Consider the following 14,032-nt stretch of genomic DNA (forward strand, 5'->3'; position numbering starts at 1 on the left):
TCACCCTTGGGGCCTTGGGGCCTTGGGGACGGCGCTTTCGGGTGGAGGGAGGAGGGAGGCCCTCGGAAGGGGCTCTCAGGGGCCCAAGGGGAGCGCCTCGTGTAGTAGTCGCCCTGCTGGCGGGGGGTGAGTTCGGGGCGCCGTGGCCGCTGCAGCTGCAGCCACTGGTGGCGGTGGCACGAGCCGGGCGGTGGGGGAGAGAGGAGGAGCAGAGCCCGGCTAGCGGGCAGCTGCCGTGTACCCCTGGGGCCCTCGGGCCAGTTGGCGCGCGGAGACTGGCTCCTCCTGCCCTTCTCCCGCCCCCTTGCCCCTGGGCGGGCCGGATTCCCGTCTGAGTAGCAGGGGCAGATGCGTCTCCGTGGCGCGGCTCCCGGGTGGTCACCCCTCCCCGATGGGGGAACGGAGAGAGGCCCGCCGAGGGGCAGCAACCCCGTGCACCCCCAGCTGCCCTCCCAACGTGACCAGAAGCCGGCGACAAGACCAGGAGCCACAGCCGGGGTCCCCAGCCCCATCTCCATCCCAGGCGCCACAGCCGGGGTCCCCAGCCCCATCTCCATCCCAGGCATCCCCAGAGTGCGGGGCGGGCCAGGGGACCTGGGGGTGAAGGGTACCCATTAGCACCCCTGGGTCCCGGTGTGTGTGTGTGTGTGTGTGTGTGTGTGTGTGTGTGTGTGTCTGCGAGGGCAAATAGAGCGGGAGTGTGCTGGGTAGGAAAGGGGGGCAGGGGTCGCCCCGCGGGTTTCTAGGTCGGTTGGGGCCACGGTCTCCGGCAGGAGCAGGGGAGCCAAGGGGCCCTGGGCAGGGGCCGCACGACAGGTGCTGCCAGTCGGCTGGTGGCACTGGCCCCAGCGGGCGCGAAAGAGGCCCGGCTGGCTCCGCCTCCCCTCCCCCAGCTGGACGGGGCTCTGACACTTGTTAGATGTGAGCAATGGGCTAATTTTATCCGGCTCGGGCTCAGCAGGAAGCCCACGCTGAAGCTAGATTTGTTCTTCCGGGCGACTCTGGCCCCCTGGGGGCCAGTCTCGGGGAGCACAGGGGGGAGGGGACGCGCCCGCCTCGGTGGAAGTGGGGGCGTGGTGTCCCCTATCTGCTCCAAAGTAGACCGAGTTTTGACGTCGGGGGTGGGGGGTGGTATATCCAGGACACTAAGACCCAGAGGAGGAAGATATTTTGGAAAAAAGATAGTACAAATTCCTTCTTGTGTTGCCTCACATTGTTGTCTCTAATTCTGTTTCTTTTCTTTTTTCTTTTTTCCATTCCTGAAGTCCCTGAGTTCTAGCAGTGCCTGACACACATTAGGTTCCTAGGATATACTGCTGAAAAGACATGAAAACCAGGCCTGGAGCTCTGTATCTGATGACCACTAGAGAGAGCTGAAAGGCAGGAATCAAGGGCCTTTGAAGAACAGCCTCCTCAACCTCCTGGGTATCTAATCCCTTTCCTTGTTCCTCTGGGGTCTCCGCTACAATTGAAGAACTTGTTTCAAGTGTTCTTACTCTAACCAGTCCCACTCTATGGGGCACCAGCTGTCAGACACCCAGGATTTGTAATCCCCCTCAGCTGGCTTGCTGTGCTACTGTGGAGAAGTGGCAGGGAGCTGCTGGCTGCCTTTTCAAACATGAAAAGGCCCTGGAGGAGAGCATATGCTCATAAAAATTATGGGATTCCACAGCTTTGAAATCTAAGGATCCTGAGTGATCAAACACAGACTGAGCTCTTCGGCTGCTGGGGGAGGGACTGGAGGGGCAGCAGATCTTGGGTGGGAGAGCCTGAGGCCTGGCAGCTGGACAAAGTAATTAGCCTCAGTGGGAGGAGATGAGGAGGCCGGCAGCCTGAGGGTGTCTGCACTAAGCAGAGGAGAAGCAACAATAGCTAAGAACTGGGTGGTAAACCACCCACTCCCAAAGGAAACCAGTCTCTTCTCTTTGTCCCTGTCTTGGCCATTGCACAGCCAGAAGGAGACGGACTTTATTCCTTGCTCTTGGTGTTCAGAGTAGAAAAGCAGTTGGTGGAAAGAAGCCTCCAAGGCCAAGGCTTCCTGAAGGTCTAGAATGAATGGGAGGGAGAAACCAAAAGTTTGTGTAGATTGGGGAATGAGAGTAATTGTGAAGCAATGGGGTATGCTGAGAGTCACACTGCTCAGCTTTTATTTCCACTAAGAGCTGGTCCTGCTGACACCCTTTTAGAAATGGGCTTCTGTGTGGTTGAGTGAAGTGGACGACTCCTTTTTGCCTTTCTAGGGCCAGTGTCTTCATCTAGCAAACAAGGGGTTTGGATTGGACTGGAAGTTAATTACCTGAGTTCAAGTCTTGTTCTGATGAACTGTGTGAACCTGCAGCAGGCCCTTCGTTTCTCTAGGCCTCAATTTCCCCACTTAAATTCAATGCAGAATATGGACAAGTGAGACTTTAAGTTTACTCCTAGTTTTGTCATTCTTGTAGGTCTCTCTGTTGTATCACCCTCCATTCCAGGCTGTCACTGTAGGGCTATGTAACCCAGCTAGACTAATCTCTTCAGGTTCCCTATCAATAAGGGAGAGAGAAGGGGTTGAATTGTAATATTGCTAAGGTCATTGCCAATTTTCAGGAAAGCACATTTATAGCAAGGTGGTGGCCTTGGCAGGCTTTTACTCTGACTCAGCCAGTAACCATGTTCTCATTTTGTAAAGTAGCCACTTTTCCACTTCAGAGCTCCCTAGCAAATGAAGTTTCAAACAGTCCACCCAAACCCAAAGCCTTATATAGCTCCTCTCCTTTTCAAATGTCCGCTCTTTCAGAGAGCACAGACCCTGGCAGAAATTTGATTTGGAATGAGGCTTCAGTTCTGAAGCCAAACTTCTTGCTGTTAACCAGGTTGACTATTTCACCCTTGTAGGCAACATCCATACCAAAACCAAACTTTTAGATCTGTTTATTTTGTTCCAAACCCCTTGAGGATTTAAATGTCCCAGGTCTCAAGCTCTGAAATTTTGTTCGTTCTCCTAGGTTTAACTGTGGTGCTTAAGAGGCTGCATCCTACTCTAAATATTAATACTGTGCTGCTTTTGCCAACCAACAATTCTCTCCAAAAGCACACAAGCCCACACATGCACATGCACATGCACATGTGTGGAAGAAGTAAATTGACACCCTGTCAATGTTAAGTGACACCTGAATAGGCAGATTTGGGACCTGTGAATATCTTTCCTTCAACTGGAGAGAAGTGGGTGGCAGCCTGATTTTTAAAAGCTATCCAATCATGAGCAACAAAGGAGGCCCTGCGGGACCACCCTCCAGCATCTCAGTGGGGGCGGGGCAGGGAGGAATGGAAGCAGGGGCATTGTTGCTCTGGTATTTCCAATGGTCTCTCTCAGGAGTTACAGGGCTCCTGCAGTCCATCTTCTCCTGTTCCACTGCTGTTTGAGCCGACAGGCTACTAACTAGGCCCTTTCCTACTTACAGAGCCAAGAACCAGTGGATTTTCCTTCAGGGAGTTGATAAGAGCTGGACTAGGACCAGCAGAGGTTGGGGGGGGGGGCTCAGACTTTGGCCTTGAATGAAACTTTCAGAGGCCAACCATGCCCCAGCTGCCTGTTTGTAACGGAAAAATTCATGTGTGGGGACCATTGTCTTCTTTGGAGCCCCTCAGGGCAACCTCATCCTCCTGGCCGTAGGATGACCCTGGTTTAGGGTGGCAAATTACTATTGGCTCCAAGTGACAGTCAGGGGTGCCTGGCAAAAAGATGATGAAAGGTTGGGTGACAGGAACACAATAAACAAAGGCCCAGAGAGGGGAGAAAGAGACACAAAGACAGAGGGAAGAGAGAGGCTGAGCTCCTAATGAGGTGAGCTGTGCTAGCTGGACACAGCCTGGCAGAGCCCTCTGCCCCTAGCCAGGAGCACCTGGAATGCTCTTCAGTAAGATTGTTGCGCAGAGCCTGGGTATAGGGAAGCATCTGGTACCTACTTCAGAGGGAAGAAGGTGGTCCAGAATCTACCTTTCCTGGCACCATTAATGCCCACTAAGCAGAGTGGCCCAGGATGTCCAGCATGGGGGGAACACTGGGTGGTAAAAGCTAGGGTGGCTTCCCCTTCCTAAAAGAAATTGTCCAACCCTGTGTGCAGCTGCTGCCTGTACCTTTGGGGATCCAGGTTCTGAATGAGGTTTTTCCTAAAACAGTCCATTTCCTGTCCTGGCCAGGTGGAAATATTGACCTGTCATGAAAACTAAGAGATGGAGGAGTTGGTCTTTCACTATGTCAATAGCCACTGGCCCTCCATGCACCACGCCAGCTCACTGTCCTTAGTCCTCCTCTGCCTGCTGAGATGAAAGGAGTTTCTTCACATTTGACAGGTGGATACAAGGATGGGGGACTGGGAAGGCCTCCAGGTTAATGCATTGGCTTGGAAAATCTGTAAAAAACAGTGGGTGGAACATGGAACTCTGTGGTGTTTAAGGTTCTTTCCCTGTGTGATATTCTACTCTTCCAGTCTATGATTATATCAGCTTGAGCCAAAAAATGAGATGAGGCTCAGCCTGAGATGAACGGGATTAATGCTAGTGTTAGGGCTGGACTGAGCCAATATGAGGCTGATTGGCCCAAGCTCTGGGTCCCTCCTTACTCCAAGCACCTATGTATCTGTGACAATCATAAAAAGAAATAGAGAGGGAAAAGAATGGAAAGGAGGCAGTAGAGAAAAATCAAAGGAAAGGAAGAGAGAAGCAGACTGTTAACCAACCATATCATGGGGATACTACCTGTATACAGCTCTCGGGAAGCCACAGCCCTCAGGAACTTGTGAGACTAAACAAGGCTCCTTGTCTCATTCTGCCTCCCTTCCCCCACCACCCAAATGGCTTCCAAGGATGAATGGCAATAAATTTCTCAGTAATCAGAGGCTTGAGTCTCTCCCACTAGGCTCCTGGGGACACAGTAGCACCTTTGGCAGTTAATTTTAGTGGGCGACTAACAAGCTGGGGCCTGGAGGTTCTATCATCCTCCTCCCCCCCGGGGTTAGAATGTATATGGAGAGGTTCCAAAGGCCAGGGGGAAATCTCAAGCTTTCCCAGTTCCTGGGAGAAGAAGGGCCCTGGCAAGTTTAAAGGCATTCATGGGGAAAATTTGGTTAATGAGTTTGGAACACCTAGAGCTTTGGCTCCAAGGGGATGGTCAGGTGGCTGAAATGCTGTGTGCACAGGTTTGGGAACTAGTGTGCTGGTGGCAAAAAATGTAAATGCTGAGCAGGGTGGGATAAGGGGAAGAGCTGGGGAGGAGCACACAATGGCAAGAAAGAGGCATTAGATTGGTTCCTCAGGGTTGGGGGAGCCTGGCAGCAGCTCCCCATTGGGGTCTGGATCAGGGACCAACATCTTATCCTTGCTGGAATCCCTCTGCTCTTTCTTGAACATCCTTTGATGCATGAGAGGGACGAAGAAGAGGATTACAGCCCCAATGATGGGGGGCACACCGGCAAAGTAGAAGGCCACATGGTAGTCCCCAAAACAGTTGCGGAGGAGGCCTGAAACAGTCAAGAGACACAAGTCAAGCTCGGCTTTTCCCTACCACCCAAAGTTGCTCTCTGCCTCTTCTAGGGGCCATCCCAGTGCCTATCCAGAGAATCTTGGCCTGTACTGTCTTGACTCGGGAGTTCCCTCAACTTAAAGGCAAGTGGTTCCTCCCTGAGGTAATGGGGTTATGGACCCTTGAGCTGAATGCTTATTATGGAAGGAGAGAATGAAGCCCCTCTTAAGATTTCCACGTTTGTAACTTTCATCAAGCTATAGCTACCTTCCAGACACTCCTAGGGATGGTGTTAGGAGGGAATCTAGTTTAAAATAATTCCAAGGAATTATTTTAATCTGTGAAATATTTGAATCTGTTCACAGTGATATTCCCCACCCCTACTCCCATTTATTCTCATGGAACAATTTAGCTGAGTCCCTATTTACTTTTTCTCTGAGGTTCCCTTTCTCTGAAGTTCCAGTTCCCCTAGGAAGAAGTCACACATGTCTTTTTTTTTTCAGTTATAGATATGGTTGGCCCCTCTGGCTTCTTCTAAGCTACCAATACCGTGGATGTGTTTGGCATGGGATGCAAGGCCTCTTCCTGTTCACCTCCAGAAGCTAACATGAGCTACCTCATAAGGAGGATGAGCCCAGAAGCAAAGGCAAGGATGCCCTTGTCCCTTTGCTTACTCAGGAGATAAGCAAAAGGGAAAGAGTTGTGGATTCTGGACCACTGTTGCCATCAGGGACTGGATAGAGTCTCCTCTCCCCCAGTAAGCAGTGTGACTGTTGCACAAGAGCCTGATTGAAACCTTTTGCCACTGTCACATGGCACCCTCACAACACCTTGTACATAATTGGTGTTCAAGGAGTATTTGTTGAATTAGCCCATTTGACCAACTTAGGGGAGACTAACCCTTGAATCAGTGTTTGTAGTAAATCCCTAGAAAGGAAATGAACTTCTCTTTTCATTGGGTTTCTTATTTCTTATGTTCCCTTGGTTACCAACAGTGCTCTCCTGGGAGGATGGAGGGGGAAACTAGGAGTGCTGAAAAATGGCACACCAGCCTGCTGCCTGCTGGAGGTGAACTTCACTGGCTCAGTCTTGGGGTGTTTCCTTAATAAGTTTAATTCTTAAGCCAGTAGAGGAGGAGGAAGAGAAGGACATCTCAAAGTTTTAATAAAACTAGGGCCAACTTTCTTTTTTTCCCTACCTCTTTTACTCAACTACCTTAAATAATCACTTAACTGTGAGCAGAGCAAGAGAACACTGGACAAATAGAATGGTCAAGAAGGTCCAACCCATTTTTCCCTCTACTTTCCTGGAAGGAGCCATGCTGACTATAATAAAACCCCACTGAAACACCACCATGGAAAACCCATCCCCCCAAATGAATCCATGCCTGTGTACTGTGTTTAATCTCCTTCACCAATGGTGGTAAGGGGTTTCATGCACTCTGACAAGGCTGCTTATGCAGAAAATATGAGGAAAGGGGATCTTAAACAGAGATAGAGCCTATGGAAAACAGGCCTCTGACTCATGCCCTCCCTGGAAATCAACCTCACCTGCAATGGGGGGCCCAGCAATCATCGGCAGGGCCATCATGCCCAGGAGGTAGCCAATGGCCTGTGAGGCCTGCATTGGGCCCACCAGCTCAAATGCGATGGGGGCCATGATGGTGATGAAGAAGCCATCGCACAGGCCCAGGAAGAGGCAGACAACGATGAGGCCCCCGAAGTCCCGGCACAGGGGAATCATCATGGACATCAGGCCCAGGAGCAGGAAGGAGAGGACCTAGGGGAGCAAGGGCCTGTGGTCATGTTGTGCTGACCAGGCAAGACCACATAGCACATAACATGTCCTTTTTCAGATCTTCATTTCTACCATCTATAAAATGGGTTGGGGGAAGCAGGGTATCAACAAGGACAGCAGTTGGACTAAGTAGTTACTCAGGCCCCTTCTAAGTTCTTCAATGAAGGGTTCAAAGTCTTTGTGAGAGCCCCAACTTAACTGAATCTAGCAGGACTAAAGAAAGGGAGGACATGGCCCTGGCCTCAAGAAGTTGGTCTTTGCATTGGATCCTGAGATAAAGGGAATGCCGTTTCTTCTTTCTGAGCCTATGTCTGAGTGTCTCAGGTATCAGGACCTGGAATCAGGTCATATTGATATTCTCAGATTCAAGTAAGGTATGGGAAAAGGAAGGGGAAGAGGGAGGATGGCTTGCACGATGACTAGATAGGGGGTACAAAGAAAGGTATGGCTTTCTAACATGTGGAAGGAGCCAATGCCCATTTTGGTGGTGGTAGATTTTAGAAAACACCTTGACATGAAAGAAACCATTAGGGGGTTCACCCAGGTTCTTTATGCTTTAGGTACATTCGACACATCACCTGTCTCAAACACCTCAGGCAGCATGTCCCTGGGGGCCTCTGGGCTTGGCTGGATACCCTGAGAAGGCGACAAAGGGGCCTTTCAGGAAAACTAAGCTAGTAGGTGGGTGTCTAGGAAGCTTAAATCCAGACCAGGAGCACTGACTAGTCACTGGGCCTTCTTTTGGGCTGAGAAAAAAAATTGACTCCAAAACAAAGATAATCACTTTGCAGTGGCTGGTTTTTCCTCTCTCAACAGAGAAGGGCCACAGGAAACAGCCGATCTTTTGATAAAGGTCATTTGCAACTTGTGCCTGTGAAGTTGACTGAAGACCTTGGCTGCAGGCAGAGAAAAGAGCACTGCCTGTCCCTCCACCAATCTCTGCAGCCAGCAGAGTCAGGTTATCCCAGGGCCAAGGCTAAGACCTGATCTGTTTACTAAGGCCTTAAGAGGCCCAAGGATTTGCCAATAGTTTGTAGTTGGTCAATTTGCCCAGGAACTTGTGGGAGGAGTGGAGGTCAAGTCTGTTTAAGGCTCTAAAGATTTTTTGTGTTGCAGCCAGGTGTGGTGAGCATGCCTGTAATTCCAGAGACTCAGGAGGCTGAGACAGGAAGATTGCAAGTGGGAGGCCAGCCTCAGCAATTTAGAGAGACCCCGTCTCAAAAAGTAAAAATAAAGGCCAGGCACTGTGGCGTAGGCCTGTAATCTCAGAGGCTTGAGAGGCTGTGATAGGAGGATTGCAAGTTCAAAGCTAGCCTCAGCAATGGAGGTGCTAAGCAACTCAGTAAGACCCTGTCTCTGAATAAAAAACAAAATGGGACTGGGGGTGTGACTCCCCGTACAAAAAAAAAAAAAAACAGAAAACAAAGGCTGGGAATGTTTCTGGGTGGTAGGTGCCCCTGGGTTCAATCCTCATATCTACAAAGAGAAAAAAAGATTTTCTGTATTGTTGCTCACAGTGGGTTTGTTAGGTGGATTAGTTGGGTTTTTGAGAGGATAATGCCATCTGAGGACATCTCTTTGTTGGGGAAACTTTGAATTTGAGCAGGTTGTTTTGAGGTAGGTAGGCAGAATTTAGGAATAAGAACAGGAGACACTCCAGCTTCACACACAACTATGAGATAAAACCAGATCCACCTATCAACCAAGCCCATTATGGTAATTAAGAGTTAATACCATTATATAACACAAAGGATGGCATTAACTGATTTTAATCAGCTCTAATTGCTACCTATTGTATCTAGTTGCCTCTTAACATCCTCTAGAAGGCCTTGCCAAAGTTTGGAAATAAAAAAAAAAATCCCTCTTGGAACTGGGAATTAGGCCTCAAGAACTGGTCCAATGTGGGGCTCTCTTGCAGGTTGTCACCATTTCCTTGCCAACAAACTGTGCAGAGGCTAGATGCCAGGCATGTATGCCTGTCTTCACGAATAGTAAGAACCACAGGGTCTAATGGGTGGTTTTTCAGAACCTGAGGCTGTATATCCTCCTTTTCTCTCCCAGACCTGTACTCCTGCATCTGACCCAGAGACAAAAAAAAAAAAAAAAAAAATTCCTGTGATGGAGTCTGTTGAGAAACTCAAGAGAAAGGAGTAGTTTATCCATTGTCTTATGCTCTTGGCCTGAAAGGAGTAGTTTATCCATTGTCTTATGCTCTTTGCAAAATGAAAGAGTTGAACTATAAGTTGATGAAGATGTATTTCAACTATAATGTTCTAAGATTGTTTTATATTATTTTAAGTGGTAAAACTGGGTCAAGTAAGACTAAGGAAAAGAAGCAGGAGCAGAGGGTGGGAAAAGTTAGCAGAAACACTGAATTCCAGCCTAACTTGGCCTCCATCCAGCAATGCTTCCCAGTGCCTTGGAAATCCTGCTGCACAACAGAAAGCAAAAGCTGCTGGTGCCTCATCTCTCTCCTGCAGACTATAATGAGAAGCATGTGAGCTATATGGCTAGTCAGGGGCTGCTGCCTCTCCTCAAGATAAAGCCCTGGCTCAGTGCCAGATTACTCTGATTTCCAGAACCCTTTGGCATCTTGGCTAATAGTGGCAGGGAAGACCCATGGCGAGTGGGGGCTTGTGAAAGAGGCTGGAAGAACATGCATATTCCCAATGCAGAAAGCCACCCAGATAAAGCACTTGCTGTTATTTGCACAGAAATTCAAAATTTCATAATCCCAATCATAGGCTCTTGGTTTGACCTTGGTCAAGTCAATTATTATTTCTGAAACTTGACTCTGTCATCCGTCACTTAGGGTAAGGTATGATATGAGAAGAGTGCTTCACAGGAGTTCAACTCTGCCATTACTGTCTGAGAAGCCTTTCCCTCAGTTTCTCCATCAGTGCCATGAGAATTTAGCCTGGCTGGAAATGAAGGGCATCTACAGCTCTGGCAAAAAAGATTGGCCAGATCTCTCAAACTAACAGGAGTTAAACACAACAGGAAAAAATTAATCATGTCCTTATCCAAAACAACTGAGGGTATTTAGGAACACACTTGGGACAGATAAATCCCTGCTGTGAGTATCTTCAGGGCCTCTTGGAAGTGCCCTTAGGGCTTTCCCAGGTGTTCAGTCCAAACACAACCACCTTCTGGATGGATAATTCATGACTATTTGTTTCTTGGGGCTGCCTTTGCCCTTCCCACAGGCTTCCACACTTAGGAACCTTCTGATAAGACCAGCTATAGGAGTAAAAAGCATGAGACAGATCAGGAAGACATTATTGCTGCCAGCCAGCCAAAGACAGACAACCTGAGTAGTAGTAGTCTGTACTTGAATCAAAACAGGGCCCAGTGCACACAGAAAGTGGCCTCTGGAGCATCCATGTTTCTGCTGCCCACAATATGAGGAAACTATGTCACTATCAGAAGGATTAAAACCTGGTAATACTGCATTTCTTTTGATCTTCACCTGTAAGGTGAGATAGGAAAGAAAAGAATTATCTCGTTGCATAAATTAGTACAGTGAGGACTAAAGAGGGGAAGTGAGGTCTGGCCTTTTCTGGCCTTTTGTTTTTGATTTCCACTGAGAGGATGGCAATTGAGAACCATTGCTTGGGCGGGCACAGTGGCACACACCTGTAATCTCAGCAACTTGGGAGGCTAAAGCAGGAGAATCACAAGTTCAAGACCAGCCTCGGCAGCTTAGCAAGATCCTGTCTCAGAATAAAAAATAAAAAGGGCTGTGGATATAGTCCAGTGGCAAAGCACCCCTGGGTTCAATCCCTAGTACCAAAAAGCCGGGGTGGGGGGCTGGCAGGATTGGTGATGTAACTCAGTAGTAGAGGGTTCAATCCCTAATACCAGAGAGAGGAAGAGAACCAGTGCTTGATGCCAAGTAGCTCTGGAAGTATGAGACATGATAGGCTTGAGCCTGGGCCTAGAGGAGAGAGATGCTGGGTCACACGGAGTGTTATAGCTGCCTACAGTCCTCCAAGAGAGTGTACGGTAGCAATGAAATCAGTCCTTACTGGGGTCTGCATTTAACTTCCAGCCTCAGTTTCTTGTTTTCAGATGAACAGCTATTATTAATTTTTTAAAATGCCTGTAAAATGTTCTAAAAGTTTCCATATACACTGATTTTACTGGATACACATTCCATCTTGGTAAAGGAAGCATAACAAGGATGATTGCTTTTGCTTGAAAACAAGGGAAACTGAGGCTCAGAGAATTGGATTGACTTTCTTGTGTCACATAAGGGCCCAGGGAACTACAGTGGCACACCCTACCAATCTGTTCCAAAGCCTAGAGATAACCTGTGGCAGGCTATTCTTCCTCACAGTGTACATATGGTCACACTCACCTGCAAGTAGATCTTCTTAAGTCCAGGAATGGAGTCACTGACATGGCCTGACACAAGACGCCCAAGGCCTGAGGTAGCCCCAATACACACCAAGAGCACCCAGGTCTCCTTGATTTCCAAGAACTCCTCTTCCACATACTTCATCTGAAAAGCAGGACACCAGGACCCTCAGAACACAAGGTGGAAGAAAAGCTGACTGGTTAACTGTTGGCATATTCAGGACTCTCTACTGCTCACTTTCCTGGAATAGGACAAGAGCTCCTCCTGTAGTCCTCTCCCTATACCCCTGGCTCCAAGACAAACTTTCTACCTGCTTATAACAGCCCCAAAAGCTGTTTATCTCTCAGTCATCTGGATGTTGAGCTTCTGAGAAACAGCCAAGGAAGGTGGGCATCTCCAAGCCCCTTCTAGGCCCTGGTAGGACACAACACAACCTCTACAACTGAGAAAATCCAAGTGTTCCTCTGTAATCTCCTCATTCCCTGGCCCAACACTGACAGCTGGAACAGTATCCAGTCACCAGGAGAGAATAATCTACCAACTTCCAGGTAACTCTTCTAAAGCATGTTTTAAGAAACAGTCTATGGAGGATAACAACTAGATTACAACTGAAAGTTCTGTGGCATAGAAGTTTAGTGAATGCTGGAGTAAACAAAGCTGAATGGGTTCTTTTAATGCAGGATTTGTTATTACCTTAAAGAGGTTACTATACATCATGAAGTGAGATCTAATATGTGCTATTTTCAAAACAAAATCATGTGACCACAAAGACCAGCATTCCACACAGCCGTAGAAAACTCTCTCAGGGGCTGGGGCTGTAGCTCAGTGGTAGAGGGCCTGGGTTTGATCCTCAGCACCACATAAAAATAAATAAATATATTGTGTCCATCTACAACTAAAAAATATTTTTTAAAAATAGTTAAAAAAAAAAAAAAAGAAAACTCTGTCAGACCATCTGGGGTCAGTCTCCTATATCCCAATCTGCTTATCTCCCCAAAATCTGTCTAATTGTTTTTGCATCTTATTTTTATTTACTTAATATTTTATTGACAACCAGGCTTTTTTGTCAATTTTTTTTTCACTGTGAGGGAAACCATAATGTATGGACCTTCCCATAAGGAACTCCCCCCATTTTCCTTTGGGGTCCTCCCTTGATCTGTGCTCTGTCCCTCTCTGGTTATCTCCAACCACGGTTCTGTCTCTTTTTCCAAATGTCTCAGCTCTGCCCTTTCAATATCCCCCACCCCTACCCTCTGGACTCCAGGCAGGTTCAGGGCAGGTCTTCCTCACCAGGTGTACATAAGGAACGAAGTAGCCAAGGGCAGCAGCAGCAATCCCAAAGGCCCAGATGCGGTAAGTGCGTTGGCGGAACACTCTCATGTTGAAGTACTTCCTGAGCTGAGCCAGAAAGCGCTGGTGCAAGGTGCGGACACCTCTCTTGCTTGGGGTGTCCTGGGAGCTGGGCAGGAGGGGCCGGTAGGTAAGTGAGAGCAGCATAAGAACAAACATGAAGGTACTCAGCACCTGGAAGGTTTGGGCCAGCTTGATCTTATCCCCCAGCATTTTGATGAGGAAGGGGAAGGACATGGAGAAGATGCTACTCCCAGCAGACACCACACCATTGGCCAGACCCAGGCGGCGTTGGAAGTAGTGGCCCAGGATGACGAGGGATGGCTGAAAGGCGAAGGAACAGCCACAGCCAAACAGAATTCCATAGGTGAAGTAGCGCAGGCTTAGGGAGCTGTGGGAGAGACACAGAGAGCTATCCTCAGCACCCTGACCATCTGCCTCCCCAGTTTGGCCTCTTGAGACCTCCATCCCTTAACCCAAGCCCCACTTGCCATTGACCCTCAGAGCAGGCAAGGAATTGGGCCTTCTTTTTTATTTACTTTTTTTAAAATTATACATGTCAGTAGAATCTATTTTGATACAATTATACAAGCATGGGATATATCTTATTCTAGTTAGGATCCTATTCTTATGGATGTACATGATGGTGGGATTCACTATGATGTTTTCATACAAGTACATGGGAAAATTATGTCAAATTAATTCCACTGTCTTTCCTTTTCCTATTCCCCCCTCCCTTCCTTCTATTCCCCTTTGTGTAATATATTATACTTCTATTCTTCACCTCACCCCAACATTCAACCTTTGGTTTTTGGGGACTGGCTTACTTCACGTAGCAGGATAGTCTCCAAATCCATCCACTTACTGGCAGATGTCATAAAGTCATTCTTCCTTATGGCTGAGTAATACTCCATTGTGAATATATACCACATTTTCTTTATCCATCCATCTGTTGAAGGCACTTAAGTTGGCACCATGACTTAGCTATTGTGATTTGAGCTGATGTAAACATTGATGTGGCTGCA

At 48.1% G+C, this 14,032-nt stretch overlaps 1 protein-coding gene and 1 long non-coding RNA gene across 2 annotated transcripts in view; one reads left to right on the top strand and one right to left on the bottom strand.

Moving 5' to 3' along the window:
* Positions 1-1,110: 1,110 nt before the first annotated feature.
* On the top strand, positions 1,111-6,626 carry LOC143638974 (uncharacterized). Its single transcript, XR_013154651.1, has 3 exons — positions 1,111-1,425; positions 5,572-5,643; positions 6,004-6,626. It is a non-coding gene; the product is annotated as an uncharacterized LOC143638974 (long non-coding RNA).
* Positions 2,895-14,032, bottom strand: part of Slc16a2 (solute carrier family 16 member 2) — a 109,193-nt gene continuing 98,055 nt past the window's right edge. Inside the window, exons 3-6 of the mRNA XM_077107029.1 lie at positions 12,948-13,398; positions 11,658-11,801; positions 7,051-7,279; positions 2,895-5,498 (exon numbers count right to left, since the gene is read on the bottom strand). Of these exons, the coding sequence (XP_076963144.1) occupies positions 5,278-5,498; positions 7,051-7,279; positions 11,658-11,801; positions 12,948-13,398 (1,045 nt within the window). The 3' untranslated portion in view covers positions 2,895-5,277. The remainder of the gene's footprint in view (positions 5,499-7,050; positions 7,280-11,657; positions 11,802-12,947; positions 13,399-14,032) is intronic.

This window comes from Callospermophilus lateralis, chromosome X (genome assembly GCF_048772815.1).
Source record: "Callospermophilus lateralis isolate mCalLat2 chromosome X, mCalLat2.hap1, whole genome shotgun sequence".
NCBI classification, from domain to species: domain Eukaryota; kingdom Metazoa; phylum Chordata; class Mammalia; order Rodentia; family Sciuridae; genus Callospermophilus; species Callospermophilus lateralis.